Source organism: Ahaetulla prasina, chromosome 2 (assembly GCF_028640845.1).
Source record: "Ahaetulla prasina isolate Xishuangbanna chromosome 2, ASM2864084v1, whole genome shotgun sequence".
Classification (NCBI taxonomy): Eukaryota; Metazoa; Chordata; class Lepidosauria; order Squamata; family Colubridae; genus Ahaetulla; species Ahaetulla prasina.
In genome coordinates, this window is record NC_080540.1 from 63,436,060 (window position 1) to 63,461,850 (window position 25,791).

Genomic DNA, 25,791 nt, shown 5'->3' on the forward strand with positions numbered 1-25,791 from the left:
GAACTCCCTAGCTTTCTCCATGATCCAGCGTATGTTGGCAATTTGATCTATAGTTCCTCCATTTTGTATGTTCAAATATTTCCAACTCCGTGAATATAATAATCCTGCTCCATTACCATTTATAAAAATAATCTTTTCTATCCATAAGTCCCAAAGCATTATTTTGTTTCAGTAGTGCCTTGATACTCAATTGCTTTGAAACTCATCAAATTTGATACTCAATGCATTTTGATGCAAAAATTTTGTCCCAGTGCTCATTGTTTGTTTGGTATTCAATGCACAAGTTAGAACTTGTTGGTGTGTGGCCTTGTGTCTCATTACACTTCTAATGGGAAAAGTCTATTTGGTAGTTATTGTTTTTGGTTCACATCACACCTCCCAGAACCAATTAATGATAGGTAACAAGATATCGCTGTACCTGAAAATCTGGTTCTGTCCTGTAACCCTATAATAAAACTAATTTTAGCATTCATAACTTTGGTATCTGAGTTTGGTCTACCTCAAAGAACTGACATCGGATGAGGCTGCAGCTTTTCCTTGTTGCCACCACAGGCTACTTAGAAGTGGAATGGAATTTCCACTTTTTCTTCTCTCTAGTCTCTGCTTTATTTGCTATCTTCTCACTTCTTTATTAGCAATCAGACAAACAAATTCCTTCCCCCAAACACTAATACCTACTGCTACAGTTACCATCTTTTGTCATCACCCACATGCACTTACTCATGCACTTCTCAGTTGCTTCGTCCCCTTTTCTCTTCACTTTTCTCTTCATTGACGACTCCTCCTTGAGGTTTGTCGTATCTCAGAAGACTTAGTTTCCTTGGCATACGTAGTTTAATTGGCTCTCTGACTTACTTTACTCATTTCCCGTTCTTCTTATTTCCTGCTTACTTATAATTCCATTCCTATTTACACCTTTTATTTGTATTTTCCAGACTTTAGGATGACGGTTTACAGGCTTGGTTTCCTCCCCATCCATTTCCTTTCTTCCTGCAATCCTGCAAGATTATCTCTAGTACTTCTTTCTCTTCTCTTTTGCTTACCTAGCCATTTCTCCAGATTTTTCCATACTTGCCTGGACTGAATTTCCTCTCTGATGTTTATCTCATTGAGTCCATCCAGTTAGCTCAATGGGAAAAACACAAAAACACAGATAATCTTTATGAGAATCAGATCTCTCCTCTTTGAACCTGAGTTGTCCTGCTCCTCAGAGGATTTAAAGCCCCATTGTATAGCCCATGTTAATAGTAAGAATAGAATGCTTAAATCAAAGCAAAACATTACTTACTAAGAGCCTCAATGAAATGATATATAAATTCACAAATATAAGGTAAGATCACATACAGTATATAAAGAAGGGCATCTGATCCAGTTTCAGGAAGCATTTCCCTGCATTTTCAAAAGCTAATTTTCAAGAACATAAATAGTCTTTAGAAAAGCTATTTCATCTGCCATCTGTCTTCTACATAGAATACCTACCTACCTACCCATCTACTTACCTATCAACCATCTAAACCTAACACGAGCTAGGAGTATTAAGATCATTCTGATTTTTAGTCATACTTGAAACGTTAGTAACTGAGAGCATATGCACCAAAACAAATTCCTTGTGTGTCCAATCACACTTGGCCAATAAATTCTATTCTATTCTATTCTAAAAAAAAATTAATATCTACAAAAAATAGCTGTATAGACTTTGCTCATATGCTCTTATGGATTTAGAAGTCACAGCTCAAGCTTGACACATTTTCAAACGATTTCCATGATTACAAACTTTCCTGTTAGAATACCATTTGGGCAGGCAGAAAAAAACCCCCAAGTCTATAACTCACTGATAATCACTTTCAACACATACACCTTTGGCATTTCTGACGGATCGATAATTCACATTATTATAAACTTCTTGTTAGTATAGCATGGAAACAAGTGGCTGAAATACTTAAAAGGGTAGCCTGAGATCACAGTGTTTGAAATATTAAAACACTTTCTTGGATGATACACACAGTGGTGGGTTGCTCCCGGTTTGCGCATGCGCAGAAACACATACGTGCGTGCAAAGCGAGCACAGCGCTCTCCCATTGCGAGCCGGTAGTAAAGGTAAATGGAACCCACCCCTGGATACACACATACGCACACACACACACACGACTGTAGGAAATGAGCACTTGCATGTTGTATGTACATTTCTCTCTGAGAATATATATTTATACACATGCATATACACATGCTTTATTGCGATTAAACAAGAATACAGATTAAACTGTGCATATAAGCACCAAGAAGTACTTTCCTGCTGCTACTTCATTCCTAAATGGGAAAACTAAATTTCGACAGCATAGTTAATAGTTCACTTGAACCATGTTCAATAGTTAATTGAGGCATGAGAAAGGGCACTGAATGTAAATTAACAAACAGATGCACATGCAACTGTTAGGAACAAAGAGTTCAAAAGCAAATGAGTAGAAAAATAGAAAATAAAATGGAAGGGAAAATTACTCCATAAATACAGGTAGTCCTTCACTTACGACCGCAATTGAGCACAAAATTTCTGTTGTTAAGTGAGACATTTGTTAAATGAGTTTTGCCCTGTTTTACGACATTTCTTGTCATAGTTGTTACATGTTAATTTAGTAACCCGGTTGTTAAAGTGAATCTGGCTTTCCCATTGACTTTGCTCATCAGAAGGTTGCAAAAGGTGATTGCATGCTCCTGGGATACTGCAACCATCATACATAAGAACTTGGCAAATTTCTGAATCTTGATCACATGACCATGGGGATGCTGCAAAGGTTTGCAACTGTGAAAAACGGTCGTAAGTCGCTTTTTTCAGTGCCATTGTAACTTTGAAGGGTCACTAAAGGAACTGTTGTAAGTTGAGGACTACCTGTTCCTGTGCTCGGCCTCCCTTTATCCCCTCCCCCCACTTTTTTTCCTCTTCTGTACATGCTCATTAGACATACAGTGCAATACGATCAGGTACACTCTGTATAAAATGTGTACTGAGATCAACCTTTTCAAGGTTGATCTTGGATATCAACGCACATTCTGGCTGAAGAACCATCACTTCTAAATCCGTGACTGCATGCAAGTTATAGAAAAGTCTTAACAGGAAATGTTGCATTGTTATCAAACACTTCGTTTTCATTTTGGTGCCTCTTTGAGGCCCAAGTAGGGTAAGGTAAGGTAAGAGTTGTATGCTATTTACACAGTCAGGGAGACTTTGCAGTCTCATTTTAAGAACTTATTATACACCTTTCTAATGGACGTGCAATCCATAAAATAAATAGCAATATAAAACCCGAGTTTCATATTGCAGGAGAGGAAGTAAGCATATCCAAAATTCTTAAGCGAATGAATTGTTTTGTGGTTTACCCCTTGCTTCTTGCAGACACAACCATCTTTATGTATTGATCCTGCTGTGGCATTTCAGGTATGTTACAGCACTGCTGCTGAAATCTGAGTGTGTGGTGTGCCCTGCATAGCTTTTCCTTTGTATTAGCCTCTTCTATCTCTAGTTTTACATTAATTTCTAGATCGTCTCACAATTGCAATATGGACATATTTACTTAGAAGGGGAATTTGAAGTGGAAAATATATAATTTCACCTGATCAGGACAGCTGAATGTGGTGTGCATAAAACTTGGGGAACAGATGATACACTTGCCCTCTGTATGAAATGGCTCAAATACAATTAGAGTAAAACAAAATGTATGTGCCAATTAAAATATAGGGCAACTTATAAGAAATATGACTTTACAACTTGCCAAATACACAAAAATATATTATTTTATCTCCCAGCACCCACTGAACTTTCCTAAATTTTCATAATTTCCCCTAGTCCCTCATTTCATCAAATGTGGACACCCATCACCATGTATGATTCAGACCAAATGTCAATGGTAATTTTGCTCCAAGCTCCTCCTGTACAAGATTCATAAACTTTTAGTTGACCTATACTTGGCCTATACAAGCAGGGATTCACCGACTTCTAAGAGAATATCTGCAGCTCCTGCTCTTGTCAACATCTTTAGCTTTACCTCATGACTTCTTAAATTAAATTGATCTCTATCCAATATAATTTAATATTATATACTTCAGCAAGTCTTCTGTGTAGGTTAGAATAAAAACTATTTTAAATCTTTACTGCTGAGGAAGCAACCTCTATATTTATACATACCTTGCATTTCTACAAATTAAGAAGTCTTCCTGTCAGGGAAATTGGTGTTTTCAAAATCTGACAAACAAACAAACAGAATATGATGGGTATCTTAAGTTTCATGGACTTTCCATAAGAAGTTACTAGCAATGGTGTCCTTCTCATGGATGTAATATTTATATATATCAAAATAACACAAATATAATAATGGAATAATTGCAATTATGTAATGACATTATACTTTTTTGTATATAAGATTTTTAGTTCATTAGACCTTCTAGAACACAAATGGGAAGTTTTCCTTTAGTGTCCCTTTTTGTGAATGCTTTGTGTGTTTTTGCTCTCTTACAATATCAAACTTCACTATGTAAAGCTTACAGTACTAAGTCTGTTTTTTCCTGAATGTTTTAAATCTTTATGCCTGTTTTAGGAGCTTAAAAGAAAGCAGAGGCTTACAGACATACTTTTTGAAGACCATTAGATTTAGAAGCAATGCCGTGGAAGATCCAGTGGTTAGGCTACATTTCTACAACAATTAATGATCTCAAGATTGCTTCCTCAGTTTTTTTAAATTACTTTATTATTGCCCATTAAAAGCTTCTTGCAATTCAGAATTACACACAGAGCTACCCCAGAAAAATATAAATAAGATATTGCAGGACTATATCACTCATATTTCATGTTCTTTATACAAATAAAATATTATGTTAAAGATTATAGGTGTTTTATTTGGCTGCTATCATCTATATTTATTATAAAGATTATACATTGCTAAAAACAAACAAAATAATAATCATAATAAACATAACACACCAAACGTAACTGTAGTTGAAAAGGAGAAAGTGTGGTTAATTGACGTGGCAATACCAGGGGATAAAAGAATAGAAAACAAAAAATTGGAGAAAATCACACAGTATCACAAAGATACAAAGCTCTCAAAGTTTTAAAGTTGAACACTGAAATTGAAAAATTATGGTCTAATCCTGCCCAGTGGTTATCAGCACATTGGGTGCCATTACCCAAAAAATATTGGACAGCACTTAGAAAATCTGTGCATTGACACAATTTTTATTTGTCAGTTGCAAAGGGGCACACTGCTTGGGTTCATACACACATATTATGCAGATACATTATGAGGTCCTAGGTTCTTGGAAGGATTTAATGCTTACGAAGGCCAAATTCAGCTAAAGAATTGGCAACTGTGACTTCACATTGCTGTGAACAGAAAACAATAATACAATTTCCATCTGTCTATTATAAAAAACCACACTGCTTGGATCTGCAATTATATCATGCCAATACAGTTGCAGTTCCTGGGAAAAACTCAATGTGTCTGAAGGCCAACACCAGCTAAAGAATTGTCAGCCATGATTTCATATTATTATGTGTACATTAATAAAATAAAGCCCATCAAGCCACTTAGAACATCTGTTCAAATGTTTTGTATGGGAGAACTGTCTGTTGGCCTAATAGAATCAAGATACAGTTTTGAAATGGGTTCCAGAAAATGCTACCATGTATATTAATTAACTGATGCATTCTGTTTATTGCATCATTTAATTAAAATAACTCAAAGCTGCATACAATAGGTTCGAAAAATCATAATCTTCCTCCAATGTATTCATTAGTATGTTCAGCATGTTCCAGTAGAAAGTACGTAACTCTGATGGAGTCAAGTTATTCTATAACTTTTGAGTGCCTCCAAAATAAATTTCTCTGAATAAATCAATATCAATTTTAAATACTGTGAATCCTTGGCAGAATGCCTTTTCCTTTTGTTAAACAATGAGTTGGATTAAAAGTAGCACATGCAAAAATCTGCTTGCACATGAAATCTTTTTGCTATGAATGTAACTGTAGAACTATGTGGAGCATCTGGAGTAGCAGACGGGACGCATAGCTCTGTGATACAAATTGGGGTAAACTGGCTACTATCTAACTAGGGGAATTGTAAAACTATATGGATACCAAATATGAGATGATGAAAGAAATCTTATTTAAATAAAAGACTTGTAATTTTTTTAAAAAATTCCTGGTTATATGTTAACTGATGAAAATGCCACTTATAGTAAAACATTCCAAAGCCCTTTAAATGTAGAAGTTTCTAAGCAATTTGGACTAGATTTAAATGCAGAGACAATATGTACTTTCAGGGCCCAGTTAGCATAAAAACAGTTAGTTCCTGGTTTGGCATCCTAACATCTACTGCCCTCCAGAAAAACTCTCTAGAAGATGCAGGTCTTGCAAGTGTGCTACGAAGAGGAGAGAAAGTTTTTATTTATTTTTATTTATTTATTTTATTTGTCAATCATATATAAGATAACAGTATAAACGTAATTTGGATACATGAAAAGAAAAGGAATATTAGGACAGGGACGGTAGGCACGCAGGTGCACTTATGCACGCCCCTTACAGGTCATGAGTAGACAGTTTAAGCTGAAAGTTTTGGGGGTTTGGGGAAGAAACTGCAGAGTCAGGTAGTGCATTCCAGGCATTGACCACTCTGTTGCTGAAGTCATATTTTCTGTAAATATGTTGTGTGATGCAGCACAAGATTTTGGATTCTAAGAAACCACTGAAGCCCCTAGAGCCCCTAGAATGACAGTTTGGAAAAGCATTTCCTTTTTTTAAATGAAAAAGTAGAAAACTAATGGAAATATTTTCCCCCCAAAATAGCTTTATCTACTCCAATTCTGGGAAATGGAAATAATTTCTTCCAGTGAAATAAAGTTGAATGGATTTTGTATTCAATTTCATCTGGAATTCCCAACTGATCCAGTATTCTAATACTATCTAGAGCTAACCCCACTGAGCCTCTGAGATCAGCCACTTCTGGGAAACCTTTGAAATAAAAGTTTGACAGACACAAAGGTATAGCTATAGGAATTTTAGAAAAAGTTGAAGCTACCAAATTTTTATCTGTTGTTTCAGTATTCAGTATGTTCAGGAATCGCGGTGGTGCAGTGGTTAGAGCGCAGTACTGCTGCCTGCACTTTGGCAGTTCGAATCTCACCAGGCTCAAGGTTGACTCAGCCTTCCATCCTTCCGAGGTCGGTAAAATGAGGACCCAGATTGTTAGGGGCAATATGCTGACTCTGTAAACCACTTAGAGAGGGCTGGAAAGCACTATAAAGCGGTATATAAGTCTAAGTACTATTGCTATTGCTATTTAAAGAAATCTTTAAATGAATCTCAACTATAGTGTCAGCAGTTTTGTTTTTTATTTTATTCTTCACCTTTTCTTTCCTTATATCATTATCTCAGAAATCTTGAATCCTACCTGTTATTTCTCATTGCTTTTCTTGATTTTGTACTCATGGCCAGAGAATTTGATCTCTCAAACCAAATCAGTGCAGCTTCCCTGCCAAATTTGTACAACCAAGCCTTGTTCATGACATCTTGAAAATGGGTAGAGGATGGGATTAGCCCCCTCCTAATATTTCATCTGGAGCACTGCAAAGGAATACCTTCCTTGTAAGTTAATAATTCTGGAAATTGGATGGGGCAGAAAAACTATACAAGTATAGTCCTCAACATATGACCACAGTTGAGCCTAAAAAATTCTCTAAGTGAGAATTTTTTAAAGTGAGTTTTGCTCCCATCTTATGACTTTTCTTCGCCACATTTGTTAAGTGACTGCAGTTCTTAAATTAGTAACATGGTTGTTAAATGAATCTGGTTTTGCTTCGCAGAAGGTCGCAACAGGGGATCACGTGACTCTGGGGCACTGCAACCATCATAAATGGGAGTTGGTTGTCAAGCATCCAAATGTAAATCATGTGACCATGGGGATGCTGCCACGAAAAATGTTCATAAGTCAGTTTTTGAAGTGCTTTTGTAACTTCAAATGGTCACTAAATGAAGAGGACTATTTAAACTCTCATTCATACAGCTCTCTTTCAGTCCTCCTGGCTGACTGTATGGAAACTTGAGAGAATAGAGAAAAAGTGCAGAGAAGAGCAACAAAGATGATTAGGGGACTGGAGGCTAGAACATATGAAGAACAGTTGCAGGAACTGGGTATGTCTAATTTAATGAAAAGAAGGGCTAGGGGAGACATGTTAGCAGTGTTCCAATATCTCAGGGGTTGCCACAAAGAAGAGGGAGTCGGGCTGTTCTCCAAAGCACCTGAGGGTAGAACAAGAAGCAATGGATGGAAACTGATCAAGGAAAGAAGCAACTTAGAACTAAGGAGAAATTTCCTGATGGTTAGAACAATTAATAAGTGGAACGACTTGCCTGCAGAAGTTGTGACTGCCCCAACACTGGAAATTTTTAAGAAAATTTTGGATAACCATCTGTCTGAGATGGTGTAGGGTTTCCTGCCTGGGCAGGGGGTTGGACTAGAAGGCCTCCAAGGTCCCTTCCAACTCTGTTGTTGTTATTGTTATTGAATATATATTTTCTGCAACAATGGTGCACTCATATTTTCAGGCCAATGCCTGAAGAGGTTAGTCACACATTCACCAATTGTTCTGCCCAACATAAGAGAACAGATTATCTTCTACTTTTCTGCCTGTTGCAGTGGGTACCAGCATCCTTAATTTCACAGTAGCTGGAAACAGGATACTTATTTTTCTTTATTGTACAGGCGGGCAGGGAAAGATTCCACACTCAAATTGAAGGAATTTTAAAATATTTCCATTCATCTCTTAAGTTGGCTCCATGTTAGAAAGTAATGAAATAAGTGTGGTATAATGGTGGCTTTCATTTGGTTTGGATCTATTCCATTCTTGTTTTATCTTATTTGAAGAGACCGTGGCTTTTTATATCAGATGTGGTAGTGAAACAGATGTCTTAAAAAGGTTATAAACTTTAAGTTTCTCACTGTGCAATAAAAGTATAGTTAGACCCAGATTTCTTGGCATTTTTTTGTCCATTTTCTTACATTTATTTTATTTTATGTTCTTTTATTACTCTGCATTTCAGCCTACTTTTCTATTCATAGCACATTTGGAATGGCTGTTTAGTGGCTTAGGCAAGTGAAAATTTTGACAATAATGTATATATTTTTATTTAGCTACATAATTATTACTGAACTTATTCCAGTGCTATTTAGATGAGAAAGGGCTTCAGTTGCTTGTGCCAACTTCTTTAGATTTATTGCTTTTGTATCACAAGTTTTCTTTTCATATAAATAATTTGTATAATAATTGCATACCAACACTTTCTTTACAAAAAAAAAAAATAGGACACAAAAATAGCTTCCCTGGAACGTAATATCAGAGATCTTGAAGATGAAATACAGATGTTGAAGACAAATGGAGTTCTGAACACAGAAGATCGAGAAGAAGAGATCAAACAAATAGAAGTTTACAAGAGTCATTCCAAGTTCATGAAAAATAAGGTATGTGCAGCTAAGAAAACAAGACTTATTAAAATTCTGATTTTTGAAGGAGATTGGTGATTGTACTGTGTCAACAAAAGATCTGAAGAGGAGTATCTAGTATTAAAGAAAACTTTCCTGGTAAACAAGGTAGATTTTTTCCCCCCATTAGTAATTCACTTGGTGAGAGAAGTTTCCATGTTATATCTTAGGTACAGAGGCAACCTTTGTTAGAGCCATGTCAAGCCAGTGTGAAAAATGTGCCTTATTTTGAGGACATTCCCTGGGGGAAACCATATTAAATTGCCGCAGAACAAGTACTTTTGTCCCTTTGAATAAAAAATCATGACAATGGCATTCCTGTTATCAGTTCTTGGCCATCTCTCCTTGCCGAGTAATTACAGCAAAGGCACCTGTGGGACTGGAAATCATTCATAGGTCCTTCAGGAGATTTTCCATGTTTGCAACAAACAACCATCAATTGTTTTCAGTGTTAGGAAGCAATGCAATTTATAACTCTTCAGTGCAGCTATGATGCAAGTAAAATAAAATGATTGCAAATGCAGACATAAAACATCTGAGTGAAGTCTCGTATGTCTAATACTCAAAACTCTTGTGATCATTGTTGATCACTCAGATTTATACTGTGTAAAATGGGTGGTCGTATAAATATGTTAAACAAACCAAGAAACAAACAAATACATTATAGGCTGTACAAACCTAAAACATTATTATATATATGGTTCACAAGGAATCATTTAATTCTGAGGGTTATACTGTATTTTAATTGGAATTCTATTAACATAAAGAGGAAAATTGTAGTGATTTTGTGAATAAGGGACTGAATGCAATAGATTCTTCCAATCTTATAGAAAAAATCAGAGCAAAATGTTTGTATATGGTTGTTGGTCACAGCCATCTGATCAGTACTTGGATAATCATGCCTCATTCTGATGAAAGCCTGCCTAACCTCTGTCAGCAGCCCTGTCCTTCTTCTGACAATTGAGATTTGTAGCAAAAGATCGTACTTTTGCCATTCATCACAGGACCTTTCAAGGTGGAAAAAATATTTATAATGCTGTCAGCAAGGAGATCTCATTATACCCCATCTGTCCAACCTGAGATCACTGATAAAGAAGCCCTGATAAATGTAAGTTCTGATTGATAGCAAACAGTAGAACAAAGCTCTTTTCATGGTCAACAACTTAAGGTGTTATAATACTCTTTGGGAGGAAAAAGCTTGGATTTAAGAAATAACTATTTAAGTTCTTTACAATTTAAATGGAAGAGTAGCATGTTGCTAAAGGCAATCCATTGTGGAACATTGCTAACTTCCCTGGAAAACTAGGTTACATCAAAGTTTGGGGTGGATGGGTACAGAAATCAAAGACATTAACAACAAACACGGTCTTCCAGATCCCCAAATGTCTAGGTGAAATGACAAAAATAGAAAAATAGGAGCAGGTAATTTGCTGGTTCCATCTTACATGATTGGCTTTGGTTCTGATGGCAAATAGAGGGCTCGCCTTGTGTTCACAGGCTGGCTCTAAGAGAAAGAGATGTTGGAGTTAGCAAAACACAGGCAAGTCAAGAAGCAACTTGCAAAAAAGACAATGATTGGGATTTGGAGGAGAAAGCTGCAACACCCTTTGATTGCCAATTAACTGATTTGTTTGCCAGTTAACTGATGGCCAATTAAACTGATTGACGTAATGAAAACTGCTTAATTTTACAACATTTGGGCAGTCTTAACCATAGTTTCAACTGGGAAACTGAGCATCCTAGATCAAGCTAAGTCCAGAATTCCTGGAAGCCTGGCACTCGGACAAATCAGCCAACAACAGGCACACAGAGATAAACATCATCTACATAACATTCAAAAGAAACAATAAAAAAACTAAAAAGATCAGAACATCTGCTCACCAACAATCAACACCCCAAATTAAACAGAAATTAATATCAAGTTTAACACTAGACCAGCAATCAAGCAATAACCTAATCAAGGAACTATCAACTCAGACAAACAATCAAACAATAAACAACAGTCTAATCAAGGAACTGCCAAGACCACTCCCACCAAAATTGACAGGACAAGCCATTAGTATATAAACAGAGAGCAAGCTCCTTCCCTTCTAGAATGGATGATGTTACTTAGTTGGACAATGAAATTTGTGCAAGAAAACAACTAACCACCGAAGAGCATGGAAGCCTCCACAATAAATTCCTAATAAATCTAATACTGTAGCACATAGAAATCTGATTCCATTATTTGAGATGAAATAGATCTTGTGGCAGAAAGCAGTCATGGGGACTACTTGGTTCCTTCTAATGAAAAATGTTTTTAAAATTGCCCTTTTTGGAATGAATGCAGAAAATGTTACTTTTTTTCTCGCTATGACATGCTGGCAGCATCATGTTCAAGATCACTTTACATGAGACATCTCTGGAATGAGTTTGTGCTATGAGATTCCAGCATTGTAGAAAGAGGAAAGCAGAGTTATTTTAATTGATTTAGCTGTTGTTTATAAAAAGGAACATTTTAACTTATGTTAGAATTTATATGTATGCAATTTGTTTTTACATTTTGTTTGTATCGTGCTTAATCCTAAGTATTCATTGGAGAGTTGCACACTTCTCAGAATCAGCTGACTGGATTGGCCTGCAAATAATAAACAAATAAATATGCAGACAAGCAATGAAGGAAGGAAGAAATAAAAAATAAACGTAAAAAGTATCCGAGAGGATTTTCATGCCATTTTTACATCCCCAAATCTAACATTTGCTCTCCCTTTATAGATATTACAAGAAACATTTGTTAAAAAGAATTTTACCATCTTGTATGAAGCAGGAAAGATTCATCGGAGTAGTCTGAAATACTTTATTATGTGAATGGCAAAACTCTTTACCAGCTTGCAAATCATGTTGAGAATAAAAAGAAATATATAGCATACCTGAAATGAAAATGATTCCATATTCGTTGAACAATTGGCTATAAGAGTTTTGTGAGTTGAATCATCAATAAAAATAGGAAGATCCTTTGACAGAGATTAGTTTGTGTGATACCATCTGGGACTAATATAAACCACATGCAGCAGTATGTATTGGTGTCAACTTTCCTTCCATTTGTATTGTGTAATATTACTCTCACCTTATTTTTTTATTCCAATTTTGGCTCTTTGTCTGTGGTGACACATAAAGGTTTGTCAGTTCTGTCGTCAATATTAGTGATATTATCCATTTTCACTTTTCCAAACAAATCATTTCTAAAATGTGCATTTGAATATTATGCTTTAATTATATCCTTTAATAATTTATTCTTTAATAATGCTTCTTTGTCATAGTTATGTTTGATCCCAATTAGTTGTTTCTTTCTTCTGTGGTTCTTTTGGGAAGAATCTGCCTTCAATTACGGTAGTTTGAACTTCTCTGAATATGGGAAGTGCACAGAGACTTCATTCCTAATCATATGTAATCTTTATAAATTATTATATAAATTTTTAAAAACTCAAGCAGGATAATGGTTCTGATGTAGATATGTGAGTTTGCATTTTACTTTAGATGTTCCACATGTGCAAGTATATATCATATACCTTTTGGATTTAATTCTAAAAGAATTCATTTTGTATTGCGAACTAAAAAAAAACTAGTAAGGAATTTGTAACAAAATATTTCCTTCTAATATGACTTGGTGGTATTAAAGATGATAAATATTGTACTTTATTAATTTGGAACATGTGGTCTGATCACTATAAATCTGTGATTAAATTCCAGATTCTTTTGGCTACCATTCTCTTTTTAAATCCTTTTCCATTTTCAATATGTAGTGTAGAATGAATGAAATCCACAGCTAAAGAAAGATGGCTTCAAGCATTTCCTTTCTGCTGTTCCAAAAAGGTTCCACACCCATTTGCACTATTCAGGGGGCCATCCTCAACAATTCTCAGAAAGAGGACTGAAAGAAATATAAATTCCATCCCCCACCCTTCTGTCAGAACTGAAGAAACTTCTTGGATGAGAAGCAAAATAACTGGAGATATTGAGTTCAGGCAATCTTCTTCCTGGTCCTTTCCTCAGATTCATGAGTATTAACTACTGCACATTAGTATTATATGTTTATGGTTGTATATTACCTACTATACATAGAATAGAATAGAATAGAATTCTTTATTGGTCAAGTGTGATTGGACACACAAGGAATTTGTCTTAGGTGCATATGCTCTCAGTGTACATACGGAGAATAAAATACATTCATCAAGAATAAAAAGATACAACACTTAGTGATAGTCAAGGTTACTAATAAGCTATCAAGAAACAAATAAGAAACAAATAAAAGCAATATAAATTGAAAGATACAAGCAACATGGTTATACTCATAAGTGGAAAGAGATAGATATTAGGAAGGAAGAAAAGAATAATAGTAATACAGTCTTAATAAATTATTTGACAGTGTTATGGGAATTAGTTGTAAAGCAGAGTGATGGCATTCAGGAAAAAAACTGTTCTTGTGTCTAGTTGTTCTGGTGTGCAGTGCTCTATAGCATCGTTTTGAGGGTAGAAGTTGAAACAATTTATGTCCAGGATGTGAGGGGTCTATAGATATTTTCACAGCCCTCTTTTTGTCTCGTGCAGTACACAGATCCTAATGTGATCATTCAGATAATTTCCATATTCTTTTAATGGTTTTCAAGAGCGTAAAAACTGTAAACAGTAGGAAATTTACAGAGATGTTCCAAAGACATTTGAAATTTCATATTTAAAACACAATCACATGTACAGGCCATTATTTGAAAAGTCAATACTTGAGTACTGAGAGGCAGTATTGGTAATACTGTCAGAATCATATGAATCATGTACCTGCTAAATTGTCACAGGAGCTGCTTGGCCTTACACTGATTCCTTAGTACTCATTTAACTGAATATTGAAATAATATCCTAATAATAAAAGCATTTGAGAGGGGATCAAATTGTTGGGACAAGATGAGATTGCTGGAAATGTTCAAGCGGAGGCTAGACAGCCATCTATCTGAGATTCTTTTAACTTGGATTCCTGCACTAAGCGGAATGTTGGATTTGGTGGCCTAAATAGTTGATTAGGTTAGTATGTTCGAATACTAATTAGCTTGTTCCATGTAAGAGCCAGTGATTGGGTCTTGGGTGGATAACAGTATTTTGATTGGCTTCCATTGACCCGGCTGTGGATCTTCCATATCCAGAAATACAGACTTAGGACAGAAGAAGCAATATTACTATATTTTTCCAGGTCAAGACCACCAATTCCTATACAGTAATGCATAAAAAATTGAAAGGGAATCTTTTTAGCATTTTCTCTTATACATTGAACATAGTTATTTGAGTTGGGAAAACTTCTCTCTCTAGGCTTTTACACTTGTAAGTTTCCCCAATCAGACTTACATTCTTCACCATTTGATATTGACCAACTGGAGAGCAGTGTAGCCCTTTTTCTCCTCTTAGGAAATGAGCTTCGTTCATTGCCTTAATAAAGGAAGCTACAGTTTTTCCAGGATTATTATTTTGTAAAATTTTACTTTCATGTTGTATGTTGCCTCCAATTTGTTCACATCACGATGAACAGTAATCCCCACATTGATCAAATTAAATATAAATTGTCCATCTGAATGCAATTCAATGTGTAGTATTGAATACCGTATTTATTAACATTAATTGTTCTCCCCTTCATTTATCACAGATTGACCAGTTGAAGCAGGAGCTTTCAAAGAAAGAATCAGAACTTCTTGCCTTACAAACTAAGCTTGAAACCCTTAGCAATCAGAATTCAGATTGCAAGCAACACATAGAAGTGCTTAAAGAGTCGCTTACTGCCAAAGAACAGAGAGCTGCCATACTTCAGACAGAGGTAAGGTAGTTTCTTAGCATCTAATAATTATTCAGGATAAATGTTTAGTTAACGGAGTGTATCAGAATTAAAAGTGACATTCAGGTTACAAATCTGTGCATAAGATAAAATATTTTTTTTTAAAAATGGCTCCAAAGTAATAAAACAGTTTGATGCCAAGATCCGTTCTCTAACACTTACAGATTTTCTACTAACCTTGCTAGCAGATGAGGTTGGGTGTTTTTTTTTTTTTAATTAGAAGATTTTAGCAGGAAAATCACAATAAGTATATGTACCTACAATTTAATTTCCCCTTGCTGCTAATATACAGTTGCTTTCATTTATCTCTTTTATAAGAATGCTTCAGTTAAACCTTTGGAACTGGCACAAAGTTCAGAAGAATATACTGATTAGAATATAGTAACTGTAAGAAAAATGTTCAAAAGAAGGGCCAAAAGATTAATTAATGGGGAAAGATTCTTTTGACTTTTAAAAAGGTTAATATTTCCAATGGGTGACCTCTGAATTTGCTCAAAGCTGTTATTGCAAAGAAAGTGTTGTTCCATTGCTGTCCATCTTCCACAGGTGAAGGTCTCCTAAAAGGGAAATTGTATAAGGTGGACTTAACATTTTTCTTATTTCGGGAAAAGTTGCATCAGGGAAGAAATTTGGAAGAAAAATAAAGTCATCTAGGAATCATTCAAGTACTCTCCTTCTCCTGGCTCCAAGATGGCTTGTTTATTGTTGTTGAGGATGTGACTGTCTATGTTAAAAACTTGTGTTCCTTGTTCTTCCCTCCACCTTCCCCTGCCACATCTCTGTTGCTTTTCAACTGCTAAATTTCTCCTTGCAGTGATGGGATTCAAATTTTTTTACTACTGGTTTTGTGGGTGTGGCTTGGTGGGCATGGCAGGGGAAGATACTATAAAATCTCCATTCCCTCCCCACTCCAGGGGAAGGATACTGCAAAATTCCCATTTCCTCCCTATCAGCTGGGACTTGGGAGGCAGAGAATAGATGTGGGCGGTGCCAGTCAGAGATGGTATTTACCGGTTCTCTGAACTACTCAAAATTTCCACTACTGGTTTTCCAGAACTAGTCAGAACCTGCTGAATACCACCTCTGGTATTGGTGGTATATCTTATTTCCCAATTTTGCAAAATCTCACAATGGTGACAATTGTGACTTCGAATACAGTTGCAAGAGTTTGCATGTGCATTGTTGTCATGGCATAATATATGAAGATTTAATTTCCAAAATCATACAATAACTTACCAAGGACAACAGAAACTACTAAGTTCAATTGGTAAGGAAGTTGACAAGTAGGAAAGGCTGCAGCAGAGATATCTGCTCTCTTTTAATGGCTGTGATGATGGCCAGGGCTAGGAAAGGAAAATGGTGTATTAAAAATCACACTGAGGTTCACTGACTCTATTGTCTGCATTTTATTTTCTCTCATGTTGGCATAAAAAGATGCAAATACAAATGTGTTTATTGCTTTAAATTTTTGTGGAAAATCTTAAGAAAAATAAGCCAGTAAATTGAAAATTCCATTACACTCCATGCATTGTTGAGGGTGTTAATTATAGTTTTGCATTTAACACATGATTCTGTGCTGTTTTATAAGAGAAATTACATTTAATCTCTTATTTTAAGATCATGCTGATAGAGTCATTTAGCTTATTATACGTTAAAATTGGTGACTAACAATGTGAAATTGCTGGCTATGTTTTCTTAAGCAGTCTGTAGGGATTTGGTAATTAATTAATACATACAGTCTAAGTAATTATAAGAACTATCATTATAGCAAATTAAACAGGAAATCAGTTGAAGCACAGTTTCAATTTGTAGAGTATCTCTGACATTTCTTCGTTAGAATAGAGGTAGCTTTTTTAAAATATAGAACCATTTGACGACAAACCAGGTGTAGGGTTAATAGTCATTTGAAAGGAAATGCTGTAAATGTTAAAATAGGCCTTCTCAGGAACTGAAGTTAATGAAAATGAAATGAAAATAATTCTATGAAGAATTATTGATGTATACTGCATATTGATTTTTAAAAATGAAACTGAAACAGAAAATAAGATAAAATTTTGGGTGCCTTGATTTTAAATAAATACACTTTTAATTCAGACTATCTTTAGATAATAGTTACTTTGCTGACCTTTGAAGGAAACAGCTAAGCAGAAGTGCAGAGAAGGCTATTTCTCAAATCTAATTTAAATGTTAAACTTATTAAATATCAAAAGCAGCTTTTGAATCAATTCTGGGAAACAGATGTATCCTGTAATATGTGTGTGAATGTGTCTGTATGAGTAACCACCACAAAGTGGGTAAACTGGGACTTTTTGAATTTTCAGTGTTTCACTTCCTTGTGTTGTGTCAATGAAGGTTACAGGATAAAAAATTATCTGCCTGTAATATGCTCTAAAGCAGCGGTCTCCAACCTTGGCAACTTTAAGCCTGGCGGACTTCAACTGTAAAAAAAACCACAAAAAGGAATAAACAAAACCCACAAAAGATTTTATTTCTTTATTTTTTATTTATTTCTAAAACATACTGTACATTCGAACAAAAATGAGATTTCTTTTTAACAATTTTTAAAACTAGAAAAAACAGGGCATCAAGGCAACTGGATCACTGGGTAAAGACAGATAGAAGGCATATCTTTTTATTGGAATATTAAAAATTACATAGTATAAGTCCAGGTAGTTATCATCTCTAGAACTCTTTAAAAAAATAAAATATGAAATTTTCATGTAAAATGTGACTTCTAACAAAACTCCACTGTTTGCCCCAACATCTCTCTCCTTAGAAGTTAGGAATGTGGTCACCAGAGATGACTGCTATATTCTTTGTTGGAAGGGGTTTTCTCTGCCGCCTTGAAAGAGGCGGTGGTGAGACCCCTCCTCAAGAAGCCTTCCCTGGACCCAGCTGTTTTGGGAAATTATCGTCCGGTCTCCAACCTTCGCTTTGTGGCGAAGGTTGTAGAGAGTGTGGTGGCACGTCAATTACCCCAATACCTGGATGAAACTGTCTATCTAGACCCCTTCCAGTCCGGCTTTCGGCCCGGATACAGTACGGAGACGGCTTTGGTCGCGTTGGTTGATTATCTCTGGAGGGCCAGGGACAGGGGTTGTTCTTCTGCCCTGGTCCTATTAGACCTCTCAGCGGCTTTTCATACCATCGACCATGGTATCCTGCTGCGCCGGCTGGGGAGTTTGGGAGTGGGAGGCACCGTTTATCGATGGTTCTCCTCCTATCTCTCTGACTGGTAGCAGACGGTGTTGGCAGGGGGGCAGAGATCGACCGCGAGGCGCCTCACGTGTGGGGTGCCGCAGGGGTCGATTCTCTCGCCTCTCCTGTTCAACATCTATATGAAGCCGCTGGGTGAGATCATCAATGGCTTTGGGGTGAGGTACCAACTGTACGCTGATGATACGCAGCTGTACTTCTCCACCCCAGGCCACCCCAATGAAGCTATCGAAGTACTCTCCCGGTGCCTGGAAGCCGTATGGGTCTGGATGGGGAGAAACAGGCTCAAGCTCAATCCCTCCAAGACTGAGTGGCTGTGGATGCTGGCATCCCGGTACAGCCAGCTGCAGTTGCAGCTGACTGTTGGGGGTGAATCATTGGCCCCGGTGGAGAGGGTGCGCAACTTGGGCGTTCTCCTGGATGGGCGGTTGTCTTTTGAAGATCACCTGACGACCGTCTCCAGGACAGCTTTTTATCAGGTTCGCCTGATTCGCCAGTTGCGCCCCTTCCTTGACCGGGATGCCCTATGCACGGTCACTCATGCTCTTGTTACCTCTCGCTTGGATTACTGCAATGCTCTCTACATGGGGCTCCCCTTGAAGAGCACCCGGAGGCTCCAGTTGGTTCAGAATGCAGCTGCACGGGTGATAGAGGGAGCCACACGTGGTTCCCATGTAACACCATTCCTGCACAGGCTGCACTGGCTACCTGTGGTCTTTCGGGTGCACTTCAAGGTTTTGGTTACTACCTTTAAAGCGCTCCATGGCTTAGGACCAGGGTACTTACGGGACCACCTACTGCTATCAAATGCCTCCCACCGACTCGTACGCTCGCACAGAGAGGGACTTCTCAGGGTGCCGTCAGCCAAGCAATGTTGGCTGGCGGCTCCCAGGGGAAGGGCCTTCTCTGTGGGGGCTCCCACCCTCTGGAATGAACTTCCCCCTGGACTTGTCAACTGCCTGACCTTCAGACCTTCCGCCGCGAGCTGAAGACTTATTTGTTTATTTGCGCAGGACTGGCATAGGAATTTTAAATAGCTTTTAATATTTGATATAAATTTTATGGGATTTTTATGGTTTTAAATGTTTTAATCTGGCCTTATATCTAATAAGTTTATTAACTATTGTTTTATTTGTATATTATTGCTGTTTTATCTTGGCTGTGAACTGCCCTGAGTCCTTTGGGAGAAGGGCGGTATAAAAATCCAATAAATAAATAAATAAATAAATAAATAAAATTGTACGTGAGATAAAGACCATGAAATTCTGAATACCAGTTCATAGGAAGCAATTGCACAAAAAGGCATTGTTTGTATGTTCCATGTGTGGCCTTTTCAATGCAATAAAATAATAAAAAACCAGCAAAAAACTATTAAAATCTATTAAAAACAATAAAACCCATTAAAATTCATTTGAGTGTGATTGGTGAGATGATTCATTCATTTACTGATGCTAATTTATTGCAATCCAGTCATACATATTTAGATGAGGTGATATGGCTTCCTTTAAACTCAAATCCCTTCATTTTGTGACTTGTTTCTGATCTACTATGTTACTTATCATGATCATGAGTTTCACGAGGGCTTTTTTTGCTGTGTATATGTATCTGTATTGATTGAGTTTGAAAATATTTCTGCAAGATAATTAGGATTCTGAATCTGTGTATTTCTTAAGTGGCCAAAGGCAGAAATGTCTACTAGTACAAAGAAAAGATTTTTCAGAAGTGCGGATTTAGTGGATGGGCTTTTGTTAGTAGTCTTACGAACTCCCAAATATGTGCCTGGACAAATTTTAATTGAATCAATACAGCGACTATGTTATATCAGAGATGCTACAGATATTCAAAATAGTTGTCATGGTAACATACATTTCCCCCCCTAATTATTGTGATCTTTCCACTCCAACTAATATATGCGGCATCTGTTATTTTTCAAAATGCTAACTCTGTTCTGATTTGGAAACCAGACTGAAAAATAAAATGCGTAGCATAATAAACAGAAGAGAAAGAGAAGAACTATGAAATGAGAAGGATGATGCTTCATTTCAACTAGAGACACAGATTCAAGATGTTGAGATGTGAGACCAACTATACGGTCAATAGTCTACCCTTTTGTTTTTTTAAAGAAAGGCTTGATTCTACTTTTCAGTGATTTTAGCCAGTGAAAGACCAGTAATAACAACAATTCTCATACATAGCCTCAGTAGAAGGAAGGCCTTTGTGCTTGCTTTTAAAAAAAAAAAATCAAAACACCTTACCTGCTAGAAAAGGCCCAGTGGTGGGATTAAATTTTTTTTACTACCGGTTCTGTGGGCGTGGCTTGGTGGGTGTGGCAGTGGAAGGATACTGTAAAATCTCCATTCCCACCCCACTCCAGGGGAAGGTTACTGCAAAATCCCCATTTCATCCCAATCAACTGGGACTCGGGAGGCAGAGAGTAGATGGGGGCGGGCCAGTCAGAGGTGATATTTACCGGTTCTCTGAACTACTCAAAATTTCCGCTACTGGTTCTCCAGAACTGCTGAATACCACCAAAAAGACTAATCAATAAATTTGGTGTAGCTGTAACTGAGTAGTACTTAAAGTGCCTCTTCAGAAATAAACAACTAAGAACAAAATGCCGAAAATAAAATCTGCCAAGAACATGCCTTAATTTCCATTTCTACTGTAAATTCCTGCGATCTTCTCTGCAAAAAGCTCACCAACTGACAGAAGATAATTTAGTAGAATAAACTATCAAACCAGAATAAATTGAATAATGATGTGAGAATTGCACTGGTTCTCGTTGTCTTCTGGGCCCATTTCAAGAGGCTGGTTATCATCTTTAAAACCATTTAGGCCTCATTACCTTCAAGCTGTGGTGTTGGAGAAGGCTTCTGTGTGCATTCCTTGAACAGCAAAGGTGATAAACAGGCAACGACTGGAGTATATAAAACCAGACATATCACTGGAGGGCAGAATCACATAGTTCTGCCTTCCTTATTTCAGCCCCGTCATACAATTTGAATTTACCGAAAAAGGCAGTTATGCTCAGGATGGCCAGAGATAAAATGAAATGAGGTCACCAAAAAACCCACAATGACTAGACACCATCAAAGCAGACATCAGCCAGAGCATTAAATACCTGAAAGAAGCCATAGAAGATTGGAAAATGTGAAGAGACCTGGTCCAAAACAATGCCAAGAATCAGACACGATTGAATGGATAGCATCCTCATTCTCAGGAGTTTCCCTATCTAGTTTGTGTCATCTGGGAGGAAAAGCTCTGTGTTCCCATCTCTGGGAGGCTGTGGTGGGCAAGGGGCTGTAATTGAAAGGCTGTTATTTTCAGTTGCAGGTCCCTCTTTCTCTGGGACAACTTTTGCTAGAACTTGTGGGAACCAAGCACAGGAGGGAAGGGGAGTTCATGTGGAATGAAAGTAAGTACTCCTATCCCAGGAGTGTATGTGTATGTGTGTGAAAAAATATTTCAAACTGACCCCACCCTAACTGGCTTGCTATAAATCTGCCTAGACATTTTTCCTTTTTTCAAGATTATATTTTTACCCTGACCAACATTCATTTTTTTAAAAAAATCCATAAGGTCCTCCTTGAATTTGATTAAGTGACTTTGCATATTTGGGCCATCTGGTGACAGGGTTCTTTGGTCCTGGATGGAATGACAGTCTATGGTTCCTTCTGGACTAATGGCTCCTGCAGGTGGCAGCTGTGGCTATGATGACCTTTGCACATTTTTGATTGTGTGTCAGTTGTGTCCAGGAGATTCTGTTCACAGTCACTTTGCTGGTTTCAGGTGTGGTTGTTATAAAGAAAGACAGAATCCAGGTATTTAGCTCAGTAAGCTTTACACGTTTATTCAGCTGAATAAAGACTGACCTCTCTTAGCAAGGGAGAACCCTGAACACACTTTGACACTCATATTTATATGTTTGCTACATTGTCCACTTCTTCACCAAGAAGCACTGGCACAATCCACCCAGACAAGCTCTAGATAAGATAAAGAAGTACAGACATAGCTATCCACCACCCTTGGAGACCTTCCAAGGATATTGGGTGTCATCTCAGGGACTTTGGGTGTTTCCTGAGGAATTTTCTATGACCTCGAAGGTCTGCAGAAACAATGGTGACATTGGCACATATGCTTCCTCAAGACTTTTCAATAGAAACATCAGTTTCCTGATCAACAACTCGTCCTCTCTTGACCTCTTGTTTTGATTACTGCAACACACTCTTCATGACCTTGACCCTGTTGACCTTTTGTAAGGCCTTGGAAGACCTGGCTTTGTTCCAGAGCTCGTTAGTGTGTGAAGGGCCCCATTTCCTGGCTATATTGACATCTATAATGGACATTTTTCCTTGACTGCTATATATATTTGATTTTGTAATTTTGTTGTGGTCTGCCAGCAGCCTGTGGACCTGGCAGCAGAGTTGGACAGTGAGGAGGCTGGGGAGGACAGTGAGATAGTCCTGGAGTCAGGGAAAGGCCCGGACAAGGGCTCTGCGTCGGAGGCAGAGATAGGGCCAGGGCCATCTGGGAGTGATGCACGGACTCTGGAGCCTCCAGAGGTGGACAGCAGAGAGGCAGAGGAACAGGAGGAGCCTGTTCCTAGTGCACACATGCGAAGAGCTGCCAGAAGGCAAGAGCAGCTGAAGCAAAAAGGACGACTTGGAGTAAGACCAGAAGATGATTGGCCACTCCCATAAGGTTTAAAAGAGCAGCAATGAACCATTGGGTTCTTTGTAGAAAAGCAACATTGATTCCATTGCTTCTTATCAGCGTCTCTTGAACTTTGTAGGCTTTTTGCCAAGAAAAGCCTTTGGTAGGTTGCCAAAGACAATAAAGTTTGCTGATAAGTCCAAAGGACTGTTTATGAAGACTTTGTTTTGGACTAAGCTGAGAATGAATTAATTCTCAGCTGTTCAAATAAATAAGTTTGGTCAGGATTGAATTGTGCTTGGTAATCACTACTTGGGCCTCTGGCACAACAACTAGATTATAACTGTTTTTGCTTGATGATAGTTTGTCAATCAAAGGGATTTGTTTGAGATGGGTGGCTACAGAAGTTGAATGAACGAAAAACAAACAAACAATCCTTTTATTGAAGTCTGTGTAACTCTGGCTTCCCTGATCATGCCTTGCTGTGAGAAGCTTGGTTACTTATATGATCTCTATGAATCTTGGAAATAAAGATAATGCTAAAGATTGGCTCTTTGCTTTCCAACAAACTATCCTCATATTAGTTCATTTTTGTAAAATAAAAAAGTCATTAAAAATTACAGTCAGATGAAGTGGGGATCCTGGTCGCTCTCAAGATAAGTGTGTGGCCAGAAAATACTTTACAATTATCTATCTTAAGCTTAAAATCCTTGATGGTTGGTGGTGGCTTCATGCAGTTCTTGGCCACAAATAGTGTTACCTCGAAAGCCACAAAGAACCCTTAATGTAGTTATGCAATCGTCAGAATTTAAAATTGGATTCCTAATTTTTAATTGCCAGTAATGACAGGAAACAGGCTAATTTAGTCTGTCAGGGCATTTCCCAATACCTGCATGAACATGCCTTCCTCCCATGATTTAATCATGTAGAAAGTATGTTGACATAAATTGTACTAGCCGCTGTTGAGCTTTGCTTTACCTAAGGAGTGAGACTGGGCAGTTGCAACATGGGGCATCTGTATCTATGTTTGTTTCTTTAGGTGGCTCTATTTTTTTTTTATTTCTTGAATAAATAGTCTGAAATTGTGTTTATAGTATCTGAAGAATCAAAACCTGTTCTTCTGAATCTGTTCCTCTATAAGTCTGATCCTTCTTTATTCCTCTTCACCTTGATAGTATTATTTCAAGGATAATATGGTATTTTTCTTCTGATCTCTTTATTTCTTCAACCAAAGTTTCCCTATGGGTAAGGTCCAGGAAATGAGGACTTTCTCTTTTCTTTTACCTTTTGATAAATAAAGTCAGCAAAAGATGACTGAGTATTGTTTGACCTCTTGGCCCTTGAACAAGGTAGATTTCCAGTAGTTGTAAGGTTATTGAAATCTCCTGTTGTCAATATTGTGTGTCTTCTTGAAAGCTTGATAATCTTGCACATCATATCTTTTGCTTATCTATAATAAACTCCCACAATAATATCATTTCCTTTTACCCATACCCAAATCTATTAACAATATTCATGTATTGAAGAAAGTTAGGAAGCCATATCTTTAAAATGTCAGCAGCTGCAGTATTAGCCTCTATTCAACATTCTTGTGTTTTGCTTTTCTTTCCTTCTAAGTAACAAATGAGTTAGTTGACTTGTTTCTGTCTATATTTTTGCAGTGATCAGATAGACTTAATCTTATCTTGGCTTTCTTCTCTTGAACATGATCACTAACTCACATCTGTACTTGGAGACAAAAAGCACACAGAAATAATAACAGAATGTTAAAATGATCACATTTAGTTTAGGGAAATAAAGAAATCTCCTCTCAAATCCCAAAGCTCCAACTCCCCTGTCCACATTTGTGACATTGTTCTGTCCAGCTTGCATTATTGACCCATCCACCCCAATTCTTCCTTTTTATTCTTATAGAATAGAATTGAATTTATTGGCCAAGTGTGATTGGACACACAAGGAATTTGTCTTGGTGCATATGCTCTCAGTGTACACAAAAGAAAAGATACCTTCATCAAGGTACAATATTTACAATGTATTTATTAAGTTTATATGCCACCCATTTCACTAGCCAAAGTTCTTAGCTCTATCCAAATATTTAAACGGCACCAAAGGATTGCTTAATCCCCTGGTAGGGAAAGACCCAGAGTCACTTTAGATAATAAGATTGGCAACATATAAATTTAATAAAGGAGGGGAGATGCACTTTCTGATAAACTTTAATGTCAGAACATTGGTACTTTAATTTTGGTGCTTTAGCTCTCAACTTTTATATTGAATATATTGGAATTTTGATTTGCTTTTTGTCTTAAAGTCACTGTTGACTCCAAGTAATTGCTTGGACAATTCCCTATAATTTTCCTGGCGAGATTTTGGAAGTGGTTTTCCAGTTTCTGCCTGGAAGAGCCAAAGGAGACAGACTGGCCCAAAGTCAGTCAGCTGGCTTTGTGCCCAAGCAGGACTAGAACTTCTGGCTTCCCCGTTTCTAGCCTGGTGCCTTAACCACTACACCAAACTGGCTCTCTATACTGGAGTTAATGTGTTTATTTA

The 25,791-nt window shown here is 37.2% G+C and overlaps 1 protein-coding gene across 1 annotated transcript in view; it reads left to right on the plus strand.

Annotated features, from left to right (window-relative positions):
* Positions 1–25,791, plus strand: part of ERC2 (ELKS/RAB6-interacting/CAST family member 2) — a 617,452-nt gene that overhangs the window by 198,908 nt on the left and 392,753 nt on the right. The window contains exons 4-5 of the mRNA XM_058170468.1: positions 9,348–9,503; positions 15,190–15,357. Of these exons, the coding sequence (XP_058026451.1) occupies positions 9,348–9,503; positions 15,190–15,357 (324 nt within the window). The remainder of the gene's footprint in view (positions 1–9,347; positions 9,504–15,189; positions 15,358–25,791) is intronic.